Genomic DNA, 27,322 nt, shown 5'->3' with positions numbered 1-27,322 from the left:
AGTTGAAGGACAGACGGAGAGGGAAGGGAGACGCTGGTTAAGGAGTGGCTGCAGTGGAGGACGTGACAAGTTCTTCAGGAGAGAATGGGTGGACTCGGCTGGTGTCTCGCCACAGTCCTGAATTGGGTCAAATTAGTCTTCTCCTGCGTCTTCCCGTTTCGGAAACAAAGGACGAGCAAGAAAACGGTACAGTTCACATTTTAAATGTTGAATGAATGATAAATTTGTTTCTATCGATTTAGGGCTCATGCATCTGTTTGTTGAACTCGGCCTCATCAGTGTGATATTCATCCTGTTTATTAGAGAGAAAGCAAAAGCTGCTTATGTATATGAACACTACAGCACCAGCTCTGGGTTGAGTCAGTGTCTGTTGATCTGTCTGTTGACTGCTTCACCACTTTGGTCCAGACTCAAGCATCAGCTCTTAAATGGATTGGCAGGAAATTTGGTACTGACATCAGTGGTCCCCAGAGGATGAACCCTCATGGCTCCCTGAGGTGATTCCAGGACTTTCCTTCCAGCGCCATCATGCTCAACATGGCAGCCATTACACCTGCTAAACATAAGTAAATAGCATTTTGTTTAAATTCATATTCTTCCTTGACTTCTCCTCTGTCTCAACTTTTCCATGTGCAGTTGCCGATACAACTGTGACAAAGACAATGGGAATGAATCCAATATTTGCAGAACATGCAGCCAGTGATGGGTCTGACATGAGCTCATGTGGTAAAGGCCGGAGAGAAAAAGACATTAGGACGCACACATGGACCGGTCTGACACCAGGATATTACCAGATTGACTTTTCCCGATAGAAGGTCTGTGCTGATTAATAATAGAGACATTAATCCTGCACATGCAGCCCCTCATGCACACAGGGTTCAGCTACACACCAGCCAGTCCTTACTGGAAGCACAAAATGTCCCAGTCAGTGGCTGGTGGTCTGGCCCTTGGAGCTCTTTAGCATGCATCTCCCTCTCTTTCTCTCCCTCTCTCTCTCCCTCTCTCTCCATCTTCCTCTGCTGCCATGTGATGGTCGCTGTGCCTTGAGGTGGTGAACACGCACTTCACCTTGAGTTGCCCACAGCTCGGTCAATGGACTGGTTTCCAGTTCTCCCAGCTCTGGTCTGTGTTGGCTCTGAGTTGTGGATCAGCTCTGGCTCAGCAGGTCAGTGAGCTGGTTCCTCTGTGACCTCTCAACGTGACCTGACCTGTGCTTCTCTTAATGATGTTAACATGTGCATAGTTTGACCTTTTGACCTTTATCTTAACTGTGCAATAACTTGGACTTTTGGGCCACTGTTATCACTTGATATCACTTGATAAAGTTGATACATACTTTATATAACCTCAGAAAAAAAGCATATCTCTCTTTTCCTAAGACCAGAACATGTATTTACTGTATTCAAATGACTTATGGGATAAATCAATCATCAGTAAAGGTTTGTGTGCTGCTCGGTGATTTGCAGTTAGCACACACAGTTCTTTTAACCTTGAAAGTTGCTGAAAGCAGCCGCCTGCTAGTCTGAGATCAGTGTCAGGTGTTGACTGAAGTCACTTTAATGCAGTTTGAACCTTTTCTTTTCATTGATCTCATGCTGTGGTTTAATCTATAACAATCATGAAGTGATTAAATCTCACTCTTCGTGTTGTGTTGCTCAGTATGTGTGTGTCATGTCCCCCCCCCTTACAAACCAGCTGAGGGCTTGTCAGGCGCAGGAAGTGGACGCCCTGTGCGCTGCTTCAGGGAACAATCAGCTTCACAATGTTCTGCACACTGTTCTGTTTGGATATTCATAGATATTATTTTTTCATACATTTTATTGAACTTTCTTTGATATTTAGGGTCTGTTTTTACCACAAAAGCATATTATTTGACAATAAATAAAGTACGAAATGAGCCATAGCCGGTTGTGGTTTTCATACACAGAAAATAGTGGATCGCTTTAACACTTCATCTAAATGAAAACAAAGCCCAAGTGATTGTTGTCACTTTGTCTTGTTGTGGGTCAGTGTGTGTTCTGGTGTCGGGCGGCCGACCCTTTCCTCACACTGTCCCACAGCAGAGAGAGAACAGAGGGAAACGTGCACACACATGTGAGTGTTCTGCACCGGGAGGGAGGGAGGGAGGGAGGGAGGGAGGAAGGGAGGGAGGGAGGGAGGGCCTGGGTCTGTATTGTTTTCAACAGATGGGAGTCATGGGGGTGGGAAAGGGTGTGTGTGTGTGTGTGTGTGTGTGTCGGCGGCCTGTTGAAGTGTGTTCTTCCTCTGTCTGTCAACAACTGAACTCCCCCCCCCTTCAACTAGCAGGTTCTAGGACGTCAGCCAAGACGACAGAACACACCCGCCCCCCCCCGTCGCTGTTTACACATTCACTCTTTACTTATCTCTGCTCACGTACTATCTCGATCTGCACCTCCATCTATCTCTACCCCTCTATCTTCCCACCGCTCAGATTCCCCCTCCCTCGCTCTTTTCCTTCTTTTATCCTCGGAGTGGTTCTGCCAGTGTACCGGGCGGTCCAGCTCTCAAGTCTCTCATCTGTTTACTCATCTTCACTCGGGTCAAGGACAGCGACCTGTCACCGTTTAATCTTCCCTAATTGTGCGAAGGCCTGGCTGTCCGATGTCGGGTCTGGTTTACAAAAGAAGACAGAAACAGTTCAAGGTTAAAGAGGCACTAAAACAAATCCCCCAAGAGATCTGATTAGACTTGGATATGTGCCCATTCTCCCTTTACTACATTACAACCTCCCTCCCTCCCTCCCTCTCTCACACACACACACACACACACACACACACACACACACACACACAATCCGTCCATTACCACCGCAGGCCCTCCTGTTTTTAATAATACAGGATAATAACTGTGCTGTGTGTGACTCTGAACTTGGAGGCAGTTTGCCTAGTGACCACCAGGGGGTGCTGCTGTGGCACTTTGTGTATGAACTGTGTGTGTTTGTCTGGTGGATAATGTCAGAGGTGTAATACAGTCTGTCGTCAGTGTTGTGCCAAAGTGACAGTTGGTCCTGGATCACTTTGTCTTCATGTCCTCTCTTATATCTGATGAGCAAAGAACTAAAATAGAAAGGAACATGAAATCTCTCAGAGGCGTGAATAGGGATGGGTATCGTTTGGTTTTTATCCGATACCGGTTCCTAACCGATACTTTTAAAACGATACCGGTGCCTAAACGGTGCCTGAACCGATACTTTTAAAAAAAAAAGTGCACAAAACGATACTTGACTAAGAAAGGCTTTTTTTATTGCCAAATATATTAACTGTTTAAAGTAGATTATAAATATAAATAAATACACAACCCTTTTTAACTTAAAACTATGAATAACATACGAACTGTTAACAAAAGTTTACACTATACTTAAATCAATACAAATAAATACAAAACACACACACTCTGACTCTGACTTCGGTGCCTGAGCCAAATGAAGACTGAGGGTCGCTTTTCCATCACTCGGAGACCCCCGTGTCTCCGCGGCTGGGGCTGTCGCAGGCAGGCTTCGGCCCCCCGCCTTCGGCCCCCCGCCTTCGGCCCCCTAAAATGCGATCGCTTTTATGAAACATTTCTCGGTGTGGTCTTCGTTCCTCCCGCCCCGGCCCTTTCCAAGCCGCCCCGGCCGCGGCGCACCGCCACGGAGGAAATGCGCCCGGCGGGGGGGAGAGGTCTCGCGAGGAGATCCCCCCCCCCCCCCCACACACACCTGCACGCGGGGCGCGGGCAGCGCGGGGACAAGAGTCTGTCCACCGGCAGCCCGGCGGGGGCCACCGCTTCCCGTGAAGGAAGAAGCGGAAGTGTGAGGAGGCGGGACGAGCGGAGACCTCAGGCTTCGATTGGCTCAGGCACCGAAATGAGGCACCGAAATCTCCGTTGCATTTCGGTCCGGGTAGGTACCGGTTGTATTGGAACCGGTTCCATATTGGAACCGGTTCTCGGTACCCAACCCTAGGCGTGAATCAGTCGGGAATAATAAAAAACAAGAATCTACTCAGGAAAAGTTTTAAAGTAGAACTAAATTACAATAAACCAAACTTATCTGGTCTCTTTATTGTGTTTTGGTTTTGGCTGCAAAGTGAATCCTTGCGTTATTTACAGGAGATATACTGTGTTTGTCCAAAATAAAGGATGCATCATGTGCTGTTTGTCACACGTGTGCTGAGAGGGAACTACACAACGTGACATAATACACGACAAGAACAGAGTGTTCAGTGCCGTGAAGTTTTCAGTTCAGTACAACTAAGCTCAGCTGGACCACATTTAGTTTCTCATGTTCCAAAGTAGCTCTGCTGGGAAGTGAAGTGAAATGTAAATTCATCAAATTGAAATAGAAACCATGTAAATGAGTGGGTGGTGTCACACACAGGGATGAACACACAACTCAGCAACCAGGTTTCCATCAGTATTCAAGCAGGTTATCTGTTTTTATCTGGTTAGCATGAAATTATTGATAGATTCAAATTTAATTGTTTTCAAAATATTTGTCAATTTAAGCCATAAAAATGCAGAAAATGCAGCAATGCTACAAAATATATTGTTTCAATAAAACTGAAAGCTTTTCCAACACTGTGTGTGTGTGTGTGTGTGTGTGTGTGTGTGTGTGGGTGTGTGGGTGTGTGTTGGTTGGTTGAGTGGGATCTGGCCTAAATGTTTTCTTTCAACCTCTCCCTCCTTTAGTGAACTTGTCTCTATAGGGGCGGCCTGCAGGAAATACCAGGGGATTAATCCTCGGTGCCACTGGCTGAGTGTGTTTGTATGTCTGTGTGTGGGTGGGTTTTGTGTATTTATATAGTGTGTGAGAAAGATGTGCATGTGTGTGCACGTGGGGGAGAAATAGGTGGTTATTGGTGGATGTTTATGTTATGTGCATGCAGTGTGTTTATGGTTTAAATTAAGTGTGTTTATGCCTTTAGGAGGTTATCGGTCTGGACTTTGTGTAATTCTGTCAAGTCAATCAATCACATTTTATTCGTATAGCACATATTCACAAATAACAATTTGTCTCGTTGGGCTTAACGAGGTGCGACATCCTCGGTTCTTAACCCTCAACAAGAGAAAGGAAAACTCCTAAAAAACCCTATGAACAGGACAGATGTGTAGCTGAACACATCCACAAAATAACAATATTTACAACATTGTAAAGTAAAAACAGTCTTTAACGTAATGGAAAAGTGTGTAAATGTTTGAGGTATTTATACATAAGAAAATGTATGATAGAAAGTGAGAGAATTTGTGTGTGTGTATGTTACGTGATGGATGTTTACAGGTGTGTGTAGCCCACAACTGGGTGTGTACGTTTGTGCGTGTGTGTCTGTGTGTGTGTGTGTGTGTGTGTGTGTGTGTGTGTGTGTGTGTGAGAAAAACCGAATACCCAAACAAGAGGATAAAGACTCACGCATGGGGCGAACATGGTCATTGATGAGCAGTGAGAACTTAATGAAGCAGGTTTTTGCTTCCTGGCCCCTCTTCTGTGTTCTTTCTCTTTAGTGGGGGGTTAAGATGAGGGGGGGGGGGGATCCTGCAGGACTGTTATTATTTTCCCTGATAAGGAGCAGCCCGATGATTTTCTCAAATCGACTTCAATCTCAGGACACAAATTTATCAATCTCTCCTCATATTGTTTTCCCTGTGAGTCGTAGAGTCGCACACTTCATAACCATCAACACACACACTGTGGTTTATTTTGAGTCACAATGTGCTGCTGCTGTAAATACTCACTAGAGAACCAAACCTAAATCAATCCACAGCTGCAAATACAATCAGCGTGTTCCCTCCTCTTTCTATTTACTCCGGCTGGAGTCATGTGTGTTTGTGCCGAGAGATTTACAGAGGCTTTTAGAAAAAAACATTTGATTAAAGACTTTTCTTTTGTAAGATTTATGTCCTTATTCGCAAAAAATGTATACAAAACATAAAAGATAATTGGCATAACTTTCAACTCGTACTAATATGTAAGTTTTTAAATCTGATATTAATAATTCTAAAGAGCATTATTTACAGAGGCTTTTTTTTTTTAAACTTGTGATGAAAGACTTTTCTTTTGTAAGATTTATGTCTTTATTCACAAAAAATGTATACAAAATACAAAATATAAATGATAATTGACATAACTTTCAACTCGTAGTAATATGTACGTTTTTAAATCTGATATTAATAATTCAGCATTAAAAACTACAGCATTAAACAGCATTATTTACAGAGGCTTTTTAAACAAAACATTTGATTAAAGATGTTTCTTTTGTAAGATTTATGTCTTTATTCGCAAAAAAAGTATACAAAACATAAAATATAATTGACATAAATTTCAACTCGCAGTAATATGTATGTTTTTAAATCTGATATTAATAATTCAGCATTATAACTACAGCATTAAACAGCATTATTTACAGAGGCTTTTTAAATAAAACATTTGATTAAAGACGTTTCTTTTGTAAGATTTATGTCTTTATTCGCAAAAAATGTATACAAAATACAAAATATAAATGATAATTGGCATAACTTACAACTCGCAGTAATATGTACGTTTTTAAATCTGATATTAATAATTCAGCATTAAAAACTACAGCATTAGGTGCATCAAAGTATTGTTTGAACAAAATTGGACTGGTTCTAAGAGATAAAGTTTAATATATATCTAAATATACATTTATATTGGTTCTGGGTGTTTTCCTTGTAAAATTTCTGTTCTCAGTCATTCATGGACTCAACTATTAGATGTCTAATATTGTACAAAATATGTAAATATACATGTAAGATTATTTTATAAACAGCATTGGAGACATTGGCTGTGGAGCTCATCAAACGTATGCAAATATGAGGCAAAGCCTGGAAGTCTCATCAGAAGGTGTCTCCTCTGAATCGATGTTTCAAGCATCAAGAGGAACGTCGATGGACTTTCATCCCGAGGGCAAATACACGGTGGGGGGGGACAGAGTTTATGAAATATTCAAAAGTGCTCAAAGTACACAAATACACAGGGAAACCGGGCAAGAGAGAGAAGATGGCGAGAGGGGGAGGAGGTGAAGTGCGATGGATTCTGAGGGGTATGAGTGGGGAGGGGGGTCTGGGATGAATGAATGAATGAAATTAAAAGTGGTGAGACTTGGAGAGGGGGTGAAGAGCGGGGGAGGAGATGGGATGAGAGCGAGAGAGAGAGAGGAGGGGCAGAATAAGATGGATAATAAGTGGGAGTGTCCCCTCCCCCTTTGCTCCTGTGGAGAGAGAGAAAAGCTTTGTGAAACTTTCCCTGGTGGAGGAGGCAGCGAGAGGCAGAGCGAGCCGAGAGGAGAGAGAGAGAGGTACAGGGGGAGAGACAGAGGAGGAGAGAGAGAGGCGAGAGAGAGAGAGGAAGAGAGAGAGAGAGAGGAAGCAGGAGCCCGAGGTGGAAGACGCTCAGAGGGAAGTCATGGCTCTACGACGTTTGGCAACTTGTCTCCTGTCTGGATTAGACCTGAAGAAACCCACCGGTCTGTAGCAGCAGCAGCAGCATCACCCCCCCCCCCCCCCACTCCTGTCCGTCACCATGCCGTCCGTGTCCCTCAGCCTCCCCCCCGCTCTGGCTGGACCTGCACGCACCTGGGTCTGCCTGTCCTGCATGTTCTGGGTGAGATACCGTCCCACCTGCTGTACCGGGTTTCTGTTTCCAGGGTCATGAGGGATTTGTTAGGGGTCAGCAAAGGTCGGGTGTCACATGTGGGACCGAGCTGCAGGAGGAACATAGCTCACCTGTGCATAGCAGACAAGATACAAGATACAAGATACAAGATACAAGATGCATGTATTAATCCCACACACATGCACACAGACACATGCAAATGAGGCTTTTAACCCATCTGGTGAACTAGACAGTGGGTAGGGACAGTCCTCTTGGACTTTTGAACAGATCCAAGTGTTGTCCATCCAGGTTCGGTTTTGTTGTTACTCCATCCAGGTATGTTTTTGTTGTTACTCCGTCCTGGTATATTTGTGTTGTTACTCCATCCTGGTATGTTTTTGTTGTTACTCCATCCTGGTATGTTTTTGTTGTTACTCCGTGGAGTCGAACCAGACACCTTCCAGTCTGGTGTCTTCCCAATTTCCTGCACATAGTCCAAGTTCTCTGCCACTAGTCCACTGCCCTGGAAAAGCGATAACACGCACACTTCACTTCCATAGCATACCGAGTGCAATAGTGGAATCCTAATTGTGTAAATGAGTGAGTTGAGCGACAAGAGCAGAATTGGCCTCATGATGCAATTTTACCAAAATCCTTCAGTTGTGTGTTTGCTTTCTGTGTGTGTGTGTTTACTGTTTTCATTGAGAACTGGTGCTGGCTCAGTTCCACCGGAGAACCCTGATCAGATCAAGCTGGTCAGGGGATGTGTTGGGTGGTCTGCTTGTTTCGGGGGGTTGGGCGGAGGGTTGGGACCCTGGCTGTGGGGGGGCTTGGCACGGCGACACGTTGGAGGGAGGGAGATATCATGGAGGAACCGGTGGGCGTGCAAAACGTGAGACGAGCAGGGACCCCGGAGACGCGTCATTTACATTTTCTCCGCAGATCCAAACACACACGAGCACGGACTGAACACTTTCCTGAATGTGAATCCCACTCGCTCGCTCGCCCGCTCTCTCTCTCTCTCCCGTTCTGTCTCTCTCTAGGTGGTTGGGACACTCAGCTATTTTTTTTGCTTTCTCTTGTATAATTCAATCTGCTGCGCATTCCCGCTCACAGTGAGGAGCTGTTTGTGCACTTGTGTGTGTCCTCTAAGCTGCGATGTGGTCAGTGGAGAACCATGCTCGTGTGTGTGTGTGTGTGTGTGTGTGTGTGTGTGTGTGTGTGTGTGTGTGTGTGTGTGTGTGTGTGTGTGCGTCCACGCACTACGCATTGTAACCACGGTCTCAACATTTGTCTTAAAGACACCGTGAGTGCTTCTACTAATTTGTGCTGATATGAAAGAACATTCCTCGCTCAAATATACACAACAGCGCCGGGCGGCTCTCCTCTTCTTCAGCTGAACAGAGGATGAAAGAGGAGAGCGGTTGAATAGAACCATTGAGATCCATCCTTTCCTCATTCTGCACCGGTCCTTTGGGACGTGACTTCAAACCACCGGCAGAGCTGGAGATCTCAGGCGTAGACACTGGATAATCTTACACAGCTCTTCATCAGTTAATTACCATTCTTTCTTTTGAGGAGCGGGAGGCGAGGTGAAAGTTGTGGGTGGGTGGGGAGGGTTGGGGTTGTAAAAGAAGCTGAAAGCCCCCCAGCTAAGCTCTGGGTCACTGATTGACTGCATCAGGGCACTGTATGACAAAGCGATCTCACTCAGGGGCATGGGGTCCGATCTGTGGCCCGGCGTTAAGAGCGGACCCTAAAACTTTCTTATGTGAGCCGACCTTATGTTAGCAGATTAGTTTGAGGGTCATTGATAACCCTGAAGGACCCCCACTGTGGGCACAATGCATTTCAGAATATCAGGGTTCAGGGATGAAGCTCAACCACACGTCCAAAGTGTGGTGAAATCTATCTTAATCTATCGAAATAAGCCAAACATTGACCTGGATTAAGTTACAGATTATTGATACTTATCCAGCCAGATGTTGGTTTACTCTTCTCGCTGCTATAGACTCACCAGGTGTTTCTTAGCGTGGACTTAGATATATATTTCTTGAGCAACTGGAAAAGTGAGTACATCTGAAAAAGCTGTTATTGTGCAATGGAGATGTAGGAAAGACCGACAGAGAGAGAGAGAGAGAGAGAGAGAGAGAGAGAGAGAGAGAGAGAGAGGGAGAGAGATCCTTTTTTTTTTGATTTTTAAATACCTACTTTATTCAGTTTTACAGCACAAGAGTAGGGCAATCAATTATTCCTTTACATCAAAGAAATAGAGAGAGAGGGGGGGAGAGAGGGAGAGAGAGGGAGAGAGAGAGAGATAGAGAGAGAGAGAGAGGGAGAGAGGGAGAGAGGGAGAGAGAGCGAGGGAGAGAGAGAGAGAGGAGAGAGAGAGAGGGAGAGAGAGAGAGAGGGAGAGAGAGGGAGAGAGAGGGAGGGAGAGGGAGAGGGAGAGGGAGAGGGAGAGGGAGAGGGAGAGGGAGAGAGAGAGAGAGCGAGGGAGAGAGAGAGAGAGAGAGGAGAGAGAGAGAGAGAGGGAGAGAGAGGGAGAGAGAGGGAGAGAGAGGGAGGGAGAGAGAGAGAGGAGAGAGAGGGAGAGAGTGGGAGAGAAGGAGAGAGAGAGAGAGAGAGAGTGGGAGAGAAGGAGAGAGAGAGAGAGAGAGAGAGAGAGAGAGAGAGAGAGAGAGAGAGAGAGAGAGAGAGAGAGAGCAGGTACAGATGCAGGAAACAGATCATCCTCATGAACCAGACAAGCTTTATTCCTGAGTTTGGCCTCAGATGGGGGGATGGGGGGGGTGGGGGGTGGGGGTGCTCTTGTGAGAACAGACCTGGATAAAAAGGGGAATTCCAGCCTAGAAGCAGAAAGACAAATGCTCAGCGAACACATAGGAAATGACAGGAAACAAGTTGAAGGACGGAGGAAATGAACAGAAGATGCGCTGAGCAGGATCCGAGGGTCCGAGGGTCCGAGCGAGTTGGAATGCGGCCTCGAGAGAAGACCTTCGAAAACGCTGCTCCTCCAACAAACATCGTGAATAATTAATGAATTCCCAAAACCAAAGGGGTGTTAGGGAGAGATTCATCAGGTGTCTCTGAAATGACAATTAAAGGTCTTCTGCCTTCTGAGAGAAAGTTTCAAGGCCGAGCGAATCCTGTGTGACATTCAAGAAGCACAGATCCTAGATAATCCACTCGTTAGGTTAGATGCCCCCTACAGGTGTGATTAGGCATTTGTAAATGTGACTAATCTCAGATCATGCTCCTGCACAGTCAACGTGATTATTGATCCTTGTCCGAGCCTTCAGAGGTGCCAAGGTTCTCAAAGAACTCCTCGGGACGATCGATGTACATTAACACACACTCAGGAGGATTCCTCTGGGAAAGTTGGGTCATTGGTTTGTAGTTGTTATGACTAGAAATAGAAAAAATAGACGTCTGAGCTCCCTCCATTCTTCCAACGTTTTCTCATCCTCATATTTCTTTAATCTCTTTTCCCTCATTGCACATTTCCAGCCCTCCATTCTCTCTCTCTCTCTCCTGATCTGTTGCTAGTTTAACTCCTCCCCCCCCCCCCACCCGAGTTCCCCGGGGATCACCTCTGATTTGAGAAGAGAAACTTGTCCCACATGTGAGGAACCCTTTGAAATACGTCCAGATTTTCTGTAATTGTTACATCTGGGTTTTCTCTATAATGGATTTGCCATGCAGGCTCTCGCTCTGCTGTTTGCCATCCTGTGGAATTAAAGCAAGCGGGACTCGTGCTATTTCCATCGTCTCTCCATTCTCTCTCTAAAGTGACTCGGTTGAAAATCCTTGAACAACCAAAAAGGGAAGTTTAACCCTCGGTTGATTTATGAGAGATGTTGAGCTTTGTGTCGCAGCCTTCCCCCCCTTTTTCCCGACGAGACCCCCAGCCCAGTGCACGCTTCACTGAGCACATTGGCTTTAAACCTCCCATGGCCTTCTGCTTCCCCCCCCCTGCAGGGAGTTTCAGGATTCAGAAATTTGAACTCCCACTTAACCACAGATCAAATAAATCTAAATGATGTGCAGTAAATTCTCGGTATATAAATGGTTATTTCACACTCATGCCCAGTGTAATATCTCTGCTGTTAAATCGACACCTGACCCCTTAATCCCTAGGTTTTCTCATTTGTTTAATATTGAAGCATCTCAGTGTCAAACATCATGCTCCTCAGACCCTTTGTTTAATTTATTGTGATATTACTTCTAGTCTCTAAAGGGTTTTAACCAGCGTGTTCATGGAATATATCACATTCACAGTCAGATCTTCAGAAATGACACAGTCAGAAAACCCTGCACCACATCTCCTAGGCCTCCATCATGTCAGAGTAGATTCATTAACTTTCCTCATGTGCCAGGTCAAGATGTCACCTCTGGAGAAAAAAAAGAAGAAGTCACACACTTTCTGCAGCTTTCACGTTCAAGGTCCGGAGAGGATTAACCCCTTTTCTTGTTAATTGCTCCCTGGCCTTTCCTGTAGCTGCCCTTTCAAGGCAAAGTTCTCCTGCACCATGTCACAACTGATGAATTTCTGGGGTGTAATGGGTGTAAAGGGTGAAATGAAAGTTCTTAGCGTCTTGGGACTGCTACTGGTGCTTAGAATTTACTGGGATTTTGACATTTTTATACATTTAAACGTTAAGTTCTCTACGGTTTCGGTGTTTTTAAGGAACCAGCAAGTTATAATTGACACTAAAACAGTAAAATAACGATGTAAGTTATGGCAGATCATGAAATAATATTTTATGTTATATTATGGTTTATGGTGGATTTTTAAAGGGGTCTTTAAAACCCCGAGCTGATCATGTTTGCATGAAAGGAAATGGATGCATAAAGGTCACATCCCTCAAGGAAATGCTCGTTAGACTCTGGAGGACGACGAGGGTCAAAGGTCACAGTTGGAGAAGTGAAACCACTGTGAGCACTGGCCTCAGACTGGGCTCCGGAGCGTGGGGAGGTGTCTGGACCTGGTTTTAATTAAGAGTAGACAGGAGGCTCATTGTGGGGCCGGGGCCCGACAACACCGGAGACACAACTCTGCAAAACCCCTGAGCTCCTGTTCACAATGACATTAATGAGACAGTCATTTTGACAACAATAGCCGCGTCGTTTGTGTTTACTCGTCACAACAGAAATCACTTTGCTCTCTGTTGGAGTAAAACATACACACATCCTCTGTGTTAGTGGACCTGCTTCACAAAACAGAGAGTTCCAGCTAAACTCTGGTCTCCATGAACATCCCTGTGATCACTGCTCTTCAGCCGATTACTAATCTGAAGACAAACCTCAACTTCTACCAAGTTACTATTCAGCTTCTGCTGCTCATTGCTAATTACTGGACAACTGTTGCCATTGTCCATTATTTATGCACAAGGAACAAGCCGGTAAAAAAGGGAACCTTACAGATGTTTTATTTATTACTATCAAAGATAAATATACCAGTATCATATAGGGATGGGGGAAAAATCGATTCAGTTACAAATCACGATTCTAGTGAATGACGATTTTAAATCGATATGCTGCCTCCCAAATCTATTTTTTTTAAACATATTTATTGGTTTATACCAGGGGGGGGGGGGGGTATATGGGGGGGAGCAACATCACCCCAGAGCATGTTGACCAGCTCTTGTTTTTGCACAAGAATCTAAACATACCCAAGCCCAGCTTTGCATCGCCTACATGCAAACAACAATAGCCTACTTTTTGTTTATTTCAAAGTTTATATTTTAAGTAAACTTTTATTCATTCTATTTAATTTATCTTTTATTTATTGTTTAAAAGTAGCCTAAGTGGCATACATTTCTTAATCTGTCAGTTTGTGTGCAGTTGACAGGGGCTATACAATAATAGGGAACATTTTTATTTATTTTCTCTATTGGCTGCCCGGCAGTCATTAAGTTAATGTTAATATTTGAAATAAAACTGGTAAAGCTCTAAGTGAATTTGACTGTGTTGTATTTGAAGGAATGATTCAACATTTTTCCATGGTCCAGTATTTAAAAAAAAAAAATTACCAAAAGAAATCCCAGGAAATCGTAATATCGAATCGCAATACTTACAGAATCGCAATACCCACAGAAATCGCAATACATATCGTATCGCCACCTAAGTATCGTGATAGTATCGTATCAGGAGGTCCCTGCCAATTCCCGTCCCTAGTATCATATCCCATTTGTGGTATTGTATCGTATTTGTGGTATTGTATCCTATTTGTGGTATCGTATCGAAAGTATCGAGTATCGTGATATTTTGGCAGGTATAGTATCGAAGTCATAATTCTGGTATTGTGACAACACTAGCACAAATAGATAATAAATGTTATAACTTATATCTATAACATACGTATTTCTGTCTTTTGTCTAAACAAATGCTAGAGCACAATATTTAGGTTTTTATTCTTAATACACAGATAGATGCAATTCATTAGCAGCATGTAAGTGATAAGTTTAAAACAAGAATATATGTTTGTTTGTAACTTTTGAACTCCTCCTCTAGAGATGATATAGTTTAGATATGACATTATATAGTGATTTAGGAATCTTTTAACTAGCTAACTTGTCATAGATATTTAATACCATAACATTTCATCATACCACAGATGAGAATTTGAGTCACGGGTGTGGAACCTCCTTCCTCTGGGATGTTTGTGGGCCGGCAATTTGTTTCAGCCTCAGAAAAAGCATCTCAGATATACAAAAATTCTCATGACGGAAATATTTGTTTCTGCGATAAAAGAAGATAACATTAAACATGTCGTCCAGGGTGGTCTCTTCTGGCTCTATGCCTCTTTGGTCACTGCCAGGGTGAAGCGAGGACATTACACCTGGAAACATGGAGCTGCGAGTCCAACCGCTCTCGGATAAAGTTAAAACTCTTTAGTGGAGTTTTTGTGTCCAACAAACAGCTTCTACGTGAGTCATTCTAACAGAGACCACGTCCCACAGGCAAAGTGAAGGAGCCTTGTTGCTGCTCCGGAGCTGCTACAACCAGACAAAGTCATATTGTTCCCAAGTTTCAGTTTGTCTCAAAGAACCATCACGACCCTGAGGGACACCACAAGAAACGTCCAGTTTTTGTGATGATGCCACAGACACATAACAAATCCTGACTAACAAGCCGACAGCAGATGTCGGTATAAGGGAGGAATTCCTGACTCTGCACGAAAAAGCTTGGTACAAACATAAGTGTGGCGCTGTTTGTTCAGTAGGATCATTGTCAACATCCTCATCATCATCATCATCATTATAATCACTACCATCTGACATCAGATGAGTCGCCAAAGAGAAGCAGCTCTAGCATCACATAAGAGACGTTTGTTTGATATGTGTTCAATCATTTCGTGATAAAAATCTTAATGATGAACCTAAAAGGTAATGTGATGGCATTTGTTGTCATAGTGGCTGTGGTCCGGCAAAGGTTATATAGACGTGTTTGAAGAGCCTGACACTTAAGTCTTAAGTAATTCTTAAGTTTTCAGGTCCTTTAAAGGCTCAATATCTTGTTTATCAGCCCCATGTTGAGTTCTAAAAGTCGCCTTATATGGATTTGTTTCATATCTAAATCAGCGTGAGCCAAAACATTCCTTACATGTACATGTCGAGTCCAACCTGGTGTTTCTTCACTGCCAGAGCAGAACAGAACAGAACAGACCAGAACAGAGCAGAGCCAAGTCAAACGAAATTTATTTTTTAAGAAGCAACAACACACAAGCACTGATCAAACCTGGGACACACAACACTTTATTAGATCTCGAGCCAGAACCTGAGGCGCTCTTCAGTATTTTACTTCCCAGCTATTCTCTCTGGACTGTTCGAGGAGCGAGTTCCTTCCTGGCACCACATCTCCGACGTGTCAGTGAAGAGCCCTAAACCAAAGATCTAGTTAATGCCACGATAACCTCTAACTCTGGACGTGATCTGAGGCCTCCTGTGGATCTGATGCATTCGAGTGTGAGGCCAAACAATCCTCATTGGAAGTGGCGCTGACAGCTTCCTGCTGTGCATTTATCCAAAGGGATTCAGATTTGCATTCGGTAGATTTCAGTTTATCACTCTTGTAGTTCTACTCAAATAAGCAGACTTTTTTTTTAATGATTTTGCAGTGTTGACATTGCCATAAGTAATTTGTTAGATTTATTTGACTTTTCTTATTTTCATGTGGTTTCAGGCCACAAACAAGAAAATGTTTATAATCTAGTTTGGAAGAACAGATGAGATCATAAGAACAAAACCCCCGCGGACGACATCATCCTCATCCTTCCTACACAACATTCTTAGGTTATGTTTTCAGTTTGATCCGTCAGTGTCTGAGCCAACCCCGTGCGATATGGAACACATGCTCCCTCTCCCTGGGCGGTTATCTGTTATGATGAACTTTTGTTTTATCCCTCTAATGGCGAGGACCATCCCTCTTCTTTTATGTTCAGCTCGTAGCCATCTTTCGTCCACATGTATGATTTATGTTCATAGACTTCTTTATCACAACACTGTGGGAAGAAGCTTTGTTTCCTATAACAGACGGCCCATCTCTTTTAACTTCTATGTGAGTTGGTTAATGTGGATTTGTTCCAAGATTCCAAAACAAATCCCTGAATCCAGGCCAGGAAATGACAACAATAATAGAGAATTCATTCTGTAAGTTTCAGTTTGATCATTTGAAAGAGTTATAATAGATAACGCAGATTAGATTCAACTTTAGAATTCAAAAATCTTTAATTTGTAAGAAGAGTTATTGGAACGACAACAAAAAGAGACTCAAACAAGCTGAGAGTCTACAGCCAAGCTAGCAGCACTAGATGCAGCTTTGTGGAGGTTTAGCAGGTGAAATGTTCACTGTCAGCATTTGCTAATTAGCGTTAAACTCAAAGTAGCTGAAGCAGATCCTAAAAGTCTAATCAAAGTACTGGACAGATAAATATTCTAAAATATTTATATTGAATTAATGACAAAAAACTCTCTCAGTGGAGCTGAGGGTCGGAGGAGAAGAAGGGATATTTCTCCCCTCTTCACTTCTGGATGACTGAGTAATTTCCTCCCTGGGATCCACCTCACTGAGATGAAATGGATGTAGAGAGCGGACTTAGAGAGAGAGAGAGAGAGAGAGAGATAGAGAGACCAAGAGAAAGAGAGAAAGAGAGAGAGGGGGGTAGGCAGGGTTGGAGGAAGGAGAGCCTGGAATGCCTGGGGTGCATTTTTCCCCAAATGAAAAGCAGGTGACTGTTCATTGTAAGGCCGTTGGGTGAGTGGGAACTGGAGAGCGGAAGAAATGAGAGGAAGGAAAGGTCGAGAACTCCCCCCCTATCCCCCCCCCCCCTCTTCTTCTCTCTGGTATTTAGCTGTGGATTGCCCCGGTGCACTTGTTCGGTAGTGGGCTGCTCACAATTAGGGGATTCACACATTCACTTCCTCCTTCAGCTGCTGATTGTTGTAACATGTCATTCAGGAGAAGTTGGTTAAAAACCTAATTGGAAACAGGCTCATGCAGTTTTCTTGTTGAGTTTGTTTTCTTTGAATCTGCTTCGTCCTTTGAGAGATGAACAAGAAGTCACTGCAAAACGAGATATCTGGAAATATTAAGCACCAAGAAGTTTGACAGGAAGTCAACACTAAGTGCCAATGTTGCTGGTGTGTGTGATGGCATTGTTTTAATGTGTGTGTGTGTGTGTGTGTTTGTGTGTCGTTTGGAGAAAGTAACTTAACATATTCATGGATTTTCACAAAGCTCCGGAGAACATTAGTTGGATGGTAGATAATAAAAATTTTGGAGCTACTCTGACATAAAGATAAACAAAAAATAGATTTTCCGAGATTTGTCAAGAAGAAATTGGAAAAAAGTCTGAAAATGTCATCACATATAGTTCAAAAATAGATTTCTCAGGTATCTCTAGGACTATAGACACAAATTAAAGCTTATATAGATTGAAAAATATGCTATGATCATATGGTGGGGATGATGTCATCATGATGTCACTATGAAGGCAGCAAATTATGTAATATAGTGTAGTAATGGATGAACTTTTACAACCATTACGATTAGACACACAATCTGCAGCTTACTTAGATTTAACAATCACGAGTTATGGTAGAAATCATGTCCCAGTAAAGTCATTATGGCGTGAGGCTCATGGGACATATCTCAAACCTGGATAATGAGACAATGTTCAAACTTGCACAGATAGAAGCTCATAAGATGGAGTTAAAATACTAAATAGAAAAAAGACAACAAAAACATGTCCAGTGCAAATTGTTTGTCTTCTTTACAGTCACATAACAACAAGGGAGGGATCGTCGGGGGGGGTGAATGGACAGAAGAAAGTCCTGAATAGACAAGGCAGGAGTGTGGAGGAGAGGATGAAGAGCAGTGCAGACGGGTCAAAGGTCAGCCGGCCCTGTTTAGCTGAGAAAGATGAAGAATAGCTGCCTTGTTAAATGGGAACCTGTTCAGCAAAACTGGGAAACAGAGAAAACCTTTACATTTATTAGCGAGTGGTTATTGTGTTTGCTTAATCACAGAGTCAGAAAGTGTAGCACACACTGTAGTACACAAACACACACACACACACAGTAGCACACACACACACACACACACAGTCACAGATGGAGGCATGCAGAGGTCACCCCACTGTGTCTTGTGAAAATATCCATCCATGCATCTGGTGTCCCATACGAGAGACGGACGCGTAACTGGCTGATTAACCAGTCGACTGGAGAGGTCTCATTCAGGCCTCTGGCTCCAGCAGGTCGAACAATAGTCGCTGGGCCTGTGTGTGTGTATGTGTGTGTGTGTGTGTGTGTGTGTGTGTGTGTGTGTGTGTGTGTGAGTGTGTGTGCGTGCTTTTCATTGACTTCATTCAGACTGTACAGAGACACAGACAGGAAGGCCACAGTCAGTGTCTGTGGGTCTGTCTGTAAGTCAGGCTGAGCTGTGACCTGACTCTCTCTCTCTCCGTGTTGTCTGTAGTTTCTGTCCGTCACACCCCCGAGTGCCCGGTGTAATCTTGTTAAAGAGATCTGACGTTTACAAGGAGCCTGAACGTTTAAAAAATCTTTTGACCGGGATCACAAGTCGAGCAACTCACTCATGAATTAAGAATATCTATTTGAATATCTAGCCCTGGAGTCTCATATACATTTTTACAAGAATAGTTTCTGTCATGTTGATGTAGTTGATGTATATTCAAATGTTTGTATTCCTTATTTGGTTTCATTCAGTTATCTGTTGCCGTAGAAACGGGTGGGGGTGAAACATGATGATTGACAGCTCGGGGCTGGCTTGCGATTGGTCGAGGGCGTGTATTGGCGGCTGTGTATGTGAGGTAATGCGCAAAGTGCTAAAAAAGTGCAAGCCAGTGTAAGCAGAGGGTGAAGGTTTGTGTGTCTTGAGTTTGAGCATGAGTCACACATTCAAATCGGTTGATGGAATACTTCTTCACTTCTAAACCTAAGGAGGAAAACAGTTTGTCGGTTCCCTCATTCAGATGGAATGTCTGTCGCACAGCTCGGTCTGGACGGGTTTATCTCCAGAGTGAAACGTTACCTAACATCCATCCAGTGTTAGATAAACACCGGCTGAAACACAGCAGTTGACAAAAAGTCTTAAAGTAGAAATATAAATCAAGTTGCAGATATTTATATAAGTGTCACAAATGGTCTTTGTATCATTAAATCGTGTTTTGCTAAAATATTTGGACATATTTGTGGTTTCAAGGCCAGAAAAACACAATGGTTTTTGTTACAGAACTGAAATTTGAACAAAATCTTTCCAGGGAAATGAATCTTCTGTCTGTGTACGGCAAGTATTCATCTTCCTTTTCCTGCAGGTGTTTTCCTGTCTTTACTTTGGCAGATTGTCCTCACGTCCACGTCCTGTGTTACACTGCACCTACAGTCACTGGAATATGTCTTTTCCCTCATTTAATGCTCAGCTAGACATTAAAATCCTTCAGATTCCTCTTTAGCAGGCGGTGTGTTTAAATTAGGTAATGTGAAAAGTAGATGAATTATCAGTTTGTTACCAAAAATACACTGTAACATGTTGTGGTACATTCTATTTGACCTGATTTACCTCGATCGAATGATTGTAAAGGATACACACTCATACATATCAGTCCTCTAAAGACACCTGCTTTTTTAACCAGGAATTATTTCTTTAGAAATGTACAAACAATGCATAGTGACCCCTAAATATATCAGTTGTGTAATTTTTTCATAATCCTACTAACAAACAAACAAACAAACAAACAGCAGCAGCAGCAGCACTTGTCTCTGTATCAGGCAAACAAAAAGCTAATTATAATTGCTTGATTTGAAATAAGCATTTGTTTGTGAACACATATAATGTGTTGTGTTTATGTTTGTTAAATTGTGCTTTAGCTCTGGTTAGCTAGGGTCGGGACTACAGAGGTTTAGCTGATGCAGCTCTTCCCCTTTAGGTTTTCCTAGAATTCCTCTGAAATTAAATATGACACGGCTAAACATGTCCCAGATAATTAGGAGAAACATTACAAACAGCAGCAGAAGAGGCCGACCTACACATTGTTATTACAAATGGCAAAACTTAACGAAACGAAAAATAAATGAATGGTGGAGAGATGGAGGATCCTGGAAGATGCTTCTCTTCTTTAAGGTGAATTAGGAGGATGGAATGCATGTGTATGTGCCTGGATGTAAAATTGTGTGTGTGTGTGTGTGTGTGTATGTGTGTGTGTGTGTATTTGCACATTTTTGTGCACGAGAGTTCCTGTTGTGTCCGTGTGTGCTAATGAGTGTGAGGCAGGAGATTATGCGTGCGTCTCTAAGGGAACGGGAGTCTGTTCCCAGGAGCTGCAGGGCCTGGGCTGCAGGGGGGGGGGGGTATGTGTACACCCTGACCTCAGCTTTCGGGGGTCCCGGTGGCCTGTCTGAAACCATTTCCTTCCTTTGTGGCGCATGTGAGAGTGTGTGAGAGTGTGTGAGAGTGTGTGAGAGTGTGAGAGTGTGAAGCGAGTGTGAAGGACTGAGGTGCTGCAGCAGAACATAACTGAAGAGAATCATCCGAGGGCCGAGTCTCCCGTGAACGCACCCCCGGAGCTTCAGCTCTTTAGTTCTCTGCTCCCCACCCCCCACCGCTCTCTTCATCACCCATGTCTCCCCAAGCGACTCCCCGTATACTCCAGCCACCCCCCCCGCCCCCAAACAATAAACAAACTCCGATTGCTGGGTGCATTGCTAATGATCGGAAACAATTAAGAACTCACAAAGGGAGCTGTCCTGCTATATTGCTCTGTGGCGTATTGACATAGTATTTTGAGGTTAAACACTGAGGCTGGATCTCTGCTGAGGGCAAGGGGGACTAAACTAGAGCGGGCGGCTGAAGAGATCCTGGTTTTGTTTGGCTTTGTAAACCAGAATGTCTTGGACTACTCGTAATAAGCTAGATGAGACAGAAATTAATCCCCTAAAGCGCAAGTTCACCCCCAACGAGGCCCGAAGCAAAACACAGAAGAAAGGAGGACGTCATTAAAGATCAAATACAGCTTATTACGTACCCACAAAATCTAATATGTTAATCCAAAGATTTGAATAATTCAACATCAATTAAAAATAACGGCAAGAGGAAAGGATAAAAGAAACTAATAGCAAAAAAAAACGATGAAGAAATAAGCTTTTCGGTAAAAGTTTGCGAGATGATTAAAAAACATACAGTGAAGTTTAAAGTCGGACTTCTTCTTGTAATTCTAAAGAGAGTTATAGATTTCCTCTCTCGTGAAAAACACTGATTGAAAGCAGTGTGTTGCTTCCCTTTAACGTTAACTCTTGAGAAGGAGTCTCTATTTGCGTCCGTTTGAGAGAAATGCAAACTCCTATATGAACAGGTGCTGCTCCGCCCACATCTGGTTAACATCCATCTTTTCTTTAATTTAGAGTTCACAGCGTAAAACAGTCCCATCAGTTGACCTACAGGATCATTCAAATCTGTAACAGCCCGTTGAGCCACTTTCAACCCACGAAATACAGACATTTATAACTTAAGTGAGAAATATCAGGACCAGCATCACCACTAACGTGTTCCATCACTGTCATTAAGTTTAAAGCACCACTATGTTCTCCACTCCTCAACCTTACTTCACTCGAATGAACTGGCATACCAGTGGACGACCGGAGCCCGCCAGTGGTCCTGCTTTGTGATTGGCTGGAGGATGAGGAGAGTGTGAGGAGGCTCAGAAGTGTTTAAAGAGGCCGATTGTTTAACACACAAAATGTATAGGTGTGTGTGGGTTGTGTGTGGGTTGTGTGTGTGTGTGTTTGTGTGTGTGTGTGTGTAAATTAATTTTGCGATTGAGCTCGTGTGGACAGGTGGGGAAAAGCCGAGGCTTAAATTAATCTACAGTCGAATAACAATGCTCGTTGCTATAGCAACACGGGCTTACAGAGTGTTACACCCCACGTTGCAGAGGTAATTTGATTTGGAATCTGGAATGAGAGAGAAAACACAAGCACAAAGAAGCATGTATGCACTAAGTCTTATATCTATAGTATACTGTATAATATATTGTATATTATAATATTTTTTTATTGGACCCTAGTCTAGACGATTTTTTAATGTATTGGTTGTAAAGTAGAGATTCTGACAAAAGCAAATTAAAAAAGGTGTTGCTCTCACTCCTGTTATGTTGGCAGCTGATTCCTGATCAGAAGTGAAACCAGAGGATTGTTACTGGTCACCACATCATAGTGATTCCAGAGGTTTCAAATTCCACGAAGCCTGGTGTCATGTTTACAGAATGAGAGAAATATTTGAATTATTCTAACAAGACACATGACAGATCCACTCTCTCATCCTCAAAGAACCATTAAACCAACTTAGCGCCTCTTCCCAATCCCGTGAAATCCACGTCCAGACCCCCCCGACCCAGCAGGTGCGAGCCGGGGCCTTGGCATGGCGGCACCTTGGATACCAACACGTATGGATGGCGGGCATAGAGGCGCCCACCAACCCCCCGCTCCCCACAAAAGCCCACTTGCCAACGTGGCGTGTCCCGCGCCCAGCCAAATGCTCATTATTCCCGCCTAACCAGATTAGGCTAATCACGTTATGTGGTGGTAAGGCGTCGCCGGGAGATGGAATGAAGGGTCGGCTGTCCTGCTGCTGCCGTGTGGCTCGGGAACACAAACACTGAACTGTCACATGGAGCCTGGTAAACACATCAGGCTGCTGGAGTTCAACCTCCATGGAAGTGAAGGACTTCAATTTGTATAATCTATAATATATGATTATACAAATTGGTGTTAAGAGCCTTATGAAGTAGCTCAATGCTTTCAACATATTTTTTAAATTGAGAAATGTATCTGTTTGTTGGTATGAAGTTAAATCTTGGGTCCATGTTAACCATGGTCTTGCCAAATATCTACCACACTGACACTTTTTGGGTTTTTAGTTGTATATCCCAATAGATTGTCATGTCCATAGTGAAATGAACAATGATCATTCAACTTTCCACATGGCGCCATCACCAGGTCAAACCTCAGTCTCAGCTGTACTGTGAGTTTAGTGCTAATTAGCCATTCATAGCATGGTGATGCACTAAATTAAGATTAAGTTAAACACCAGCATGTTCACATCATGAGCGTATTAGTATTCATACATGAGCCTTCAGCTCCACCTCACACAGCTTCTACCTCCACTGTTAAAACACAATAAAAGGACAAGGAGTTTAAAGCCATTAGAAAGAATCCAAAACTTATTTTAATATCACTTTCATCCAGTTTGTTTGACCGGATGATGCTGCTTTCATCCTGGTGTCTCCAGATAGAATAAGAAACCACAGGCTGAGCCTTATTCCTCATGACCCAACCTTCCTGGTATAGACACTGTATATAACGAGGTGTCAAACAGTATATAAAGAGGCTGCTTCTTTCTCCTCTCGAAGTGGAATCACTTCACTTTCCTTCTGCTCAGTCAGTTCCCGCTGTTAAAAACAGGAGAGAGGACAGAAAGAAAACCAGCAGAGTCCAGTGGAGACTCAGTCTGGTTTATCATTTAGGAGTCCTGTGCTATGACTACACACCCGGAGCCACTTTTCCAACACGTCGCCTTTCAGGACTGATGAGAGAAGAAACAAAAAGGGGGTCATTAGTGGTTATGAGATTGTGGTTTGAAGTCTGAGAATATTTTCAAGGCAGGGAACTACTAGATTTTCAGCACCAGGCTTGGTGATTCTATGGTCTTCCCATATGAGAATTCCTGTGCTAAGTCCCTCAGTATGGCAACCACATGGGCACTTTCAGCCCTGTCCAGCGTGCACATGCACTTAATGGAAGCCTCATGGCAGGACCCCATTTTAAACTGGCACTTCCTGTCTGGAAAACCTATCCATTATGTCCCTTTAATCCCCTGTGTAGAAACATGTGTGTGTTGTAGGTATGTTTCAGGTTTAAAGCAGGGACTCATGTAGATGCCTGCAGACACACACACAGAAACAAATTCTTATTTCTCTCACTTTGCTGAGCTGTCATTGGGAAGAGACACCAAATAAAGACAATTACAGACGAGTTCAATATAAAATACCGTCTGCATTCTGCTCTAAAAACCCAAAAGCATATGAAATAATATGTATTAGAAGGCTTAATGAAAATGTTGCCCCCAGTCTCTTAATTGCCTGATGATTGGTTGTGCTCTTTTACTTTAGCAGCATTATTTCTTCATTTAACGATCAGATTTCTTAATTCTTCCTCTTGAAACCCTCTTACAAAGCACCTGCTCTCAAGCAAATGACGCTTGCCGCAGTTTGATTCCTCTTCCTTCTGCTCAGGCTGCTTCTCTACGCTCGCATGAAAGACAACAGCTTTTCCTACAGAAGAAGAAGAGAGATTGAAAAACGATGTTTATAACATATTGAGGGAGTGACACAAAATTGCATTCATACCAGAGCAGGATATTTATGCAGCAACAGTTCATCAAACAGTTGTGAGCAGGAGCAGAAGAAATCTGCATGTGATCAGGGATTATTTTTAAACTGAGGGCAGGAAGAATATTATAAAATATGAAGATGAAATAAAGAAAAAAGGCTCTCATAGGATAAAAGACTAAAGAACAGAAAGAAACTCCATATGGGTTTTGTTAAATGCCATTTCGCTGTAGTTGATGGAATATATAACGGCTGTGGCCAAGTGCTTTTACGACATAATAACTATAATGTTAACATTTGGTATAAGGCTGTTGATTCAATGGACCACTAATCCCATAGAGCCCAACCTCAAAGCTGAATTGGGGACCAGCTGAGCAAATACACCACAAACACGAATGATGTCATATCTCCCCACGGTCGGTCGGCCATCCATCAGGGGGAAAATGGAAACAGGACGCAGCGGGTTTTTATTTTTGTTGGTGAAAGACACGACAAGACTTCCAAAGCTTGACTTTTCAGTTTTTGCTGAATGCCTAGAAAACAGACAGGAAAAGGGATTGTGAGGCAGGAGAGAGAGAACACAGCAGGAGGTGGACACACACAGGATGTCTGACACACAGCTTCTCCAAAGAGTTGTGTAACGCACCTGCCAGGAGGGAGAGGAGATGACAGGACAGAAGTTTGGACGCCAGGGAGGAGGAGGAGGAGGAGGAGGAGGAGGAGGAGGAGGAGGAGGAGGAGGAGGAGGAGGAGGAGGAGGAGGAGGAGGAGGAGGAGGAGGAGGAGGAGGAGGAGGAGGAGGAGGAGGAAGGAGAGGAGAGGAGGGAAACAACAGAGATTAAACTGCATTTTCTTCAAGCTTCTACAAGTTTATGTATTTTATCGCAGTGAGCTGGAAGAACTTCGGGACCATGGTCGTGTTTGAGTCTGACTATGAATGTGTGTGATTTATGTGGATTTTATGTATTGCACACGGCCAATTACACAAAATGAACCTATTAGTGAGACTTTATATTTCTGTGGAACACCTGCGCTCAACAGAAAAAGAACGAGCCGTCAGCTCACAACCTTTTTTTTAACGCCAACATTCCTTCTGTTGTTTGTTTCCTCACCTGCAGCCAGAGGAGTTGGAGGCTCTTCATTCCCACACGTTCCGGGTGAAGACGTTCAAGAAGGCCAAGCACTGCGGCGTGTGTAAACAGAGCATCGTCCAGGACGGACTCGTCTGCCGAGGTCAGTCCCCGGCCCCCGGAAACTCTGCTGCTCTCCCTGTGCTCACTCATCCACTTGTAATCCACTGATTTATTCATTTGGGGTTCAGTTATTCTTCAAGATCAGAATCTAATATGTCCAATCAGAGAGAAAGATCTCTTCGAAACAAACCAATATTCCTGAATGACATTGACAGTGTGGAATACTCTGTGGTGTCTTAACTGCGGTTCTGACCGTGGTTATGTGAAATCCCTCACATGCATCAGTGCAAATCCCATCTTAGTCACTTTTTTACATCCTACCAATGCCTTAAGTATACAGTGGGGTCCTCTGGCTGTTGGGAGATGACGGCCCTGAGGGTCCTCCACCACAACTTCTTACTGGGAGGAGCCTCAGTTCCTAGTTGCAGCAGGTTTTGAAAAAGATCTCGGTTTGGGTTAAAATTGTCCTTTTTGGTAGAAAACTTTGAAGGCCAACTTCTCCCATGTGCCTATACTATAACATATAACATATCTTTACCACACTCAGGGGAATGTTTTGTAGTTTTGAACCTGTTACTAGGGAGATCTTATCACATCCTGCGTCATCGAGGGACTCTTTAGAGAACATCATGTTCAATAAAGGTAAATTCTGGGAAAGATGGATGAAGTTTTATTGTTATTATTACAACATATTTTCCATTCACTTTACATAATCTTAATTTAGTCGTTTCAAATGAGAAAGTACAACTCCGGGGGGGTTTATTCTAATAATGAAATGTGATTAGCTAACTGTCTCTAACCGGGAGGGACACTGAAGACAAGATCTGCTTCCGCATGTATCAGTGGTCATCCAAGTTTCCCTGGAGTCATCAGAGTGTCTCTGATGGAATAGACATGGATTCACACTGTATTTTACTATTTGTGGTTTTGTTCCTGTAAGAAAATGTCTTGATGACTGGTTCCTAAGCAATTGTCACTTTCTGTTGTGGATTTTAAAGCTACTTCACCAGTGACATGTTTGTAGTGCTTCAATTGTTTTTTACTTGGGCGTGACCGAAGTATGATGTGAGACATCAAACAATGACAGGAAAGAAACTGAGATTCAATAATAGACTTTAATGTGGTGGTCACATTCTGAACCTTTCCCATCTGGTGCTGTGGATTAAAAAAACCCCGAAGTGGGCTGAAACAAAAATTGGAGAATATATGATCCCAGAGTACAAAGCACATCATGTTGTGGAAATGTCTGTTTTCAGAGAGATAACGTGAAATGAAACCATGAGGAAGTGGCTGGATGTTTGCTTTGGCACACGAGCAGGCGATGCTCGGCTTGTAGCTTCACAGATCTGACTGCAGAACGGGTTGTTGGAGGGGCACAGCTCAGAGGACACAGAGCTTGTGGTACCTTTTATTAATATATGATAATCTTTATTTATAGAGCACTTTTCAAAACACATGTTGCAAAGTGTTTTACAAAGGCAGCAAGTTAAAAAGCCGTCCTAACCCTTGAATATATTCAACACAGTATGAATATCAGCCGGCTTCTCCCTGACTGTCACTGTCTCTTTCCTCTGTGTCTGCTGCTGAGGAGCTCTTGAGCAAAATGTTTAACCTGCA

General features: G+C 43.3%; 1 protein-coding gene across 1 annotated transcript in view; it reads left to right on the top strand.

Moving 5' to 3' along the window:
- Positions 1-27,322, top strand: part of tns1b (tensin 1b) — a 139,252-nt gene that overhangs the window by 4,289 nt on the left and 107,641 nt on the right. Inside the window, exon 2 of the mRNA XM_061088667.1 lies at positions 25,631-25,745. Within this exon, the coding sequence (XP_060944650.1) occupies positions 25,631-25,745 (115 nt within the window). The remainder of the gene's footprint in view (positions 1-25,630; positions 25,746-27,322) is intronic.

Source organism: Limanda limanda, chromosome 16, assembly GCF_963576545.1.
Source record: "Limanda limanda chromosome 16, fLimLim1.1, whole genome shotgun sequence".
NCBI lineage: Eukaryota > Metazoa > Chordata > Actinopteri > Pleuronectiformes > Pleuronectidae > Limanda > Limanda limanda.
The sequence above is the reverse complement of the archived record's forward strand: the minus strand, read 5'-3'. Positions and strand labels throughout refer to the sequence as shown.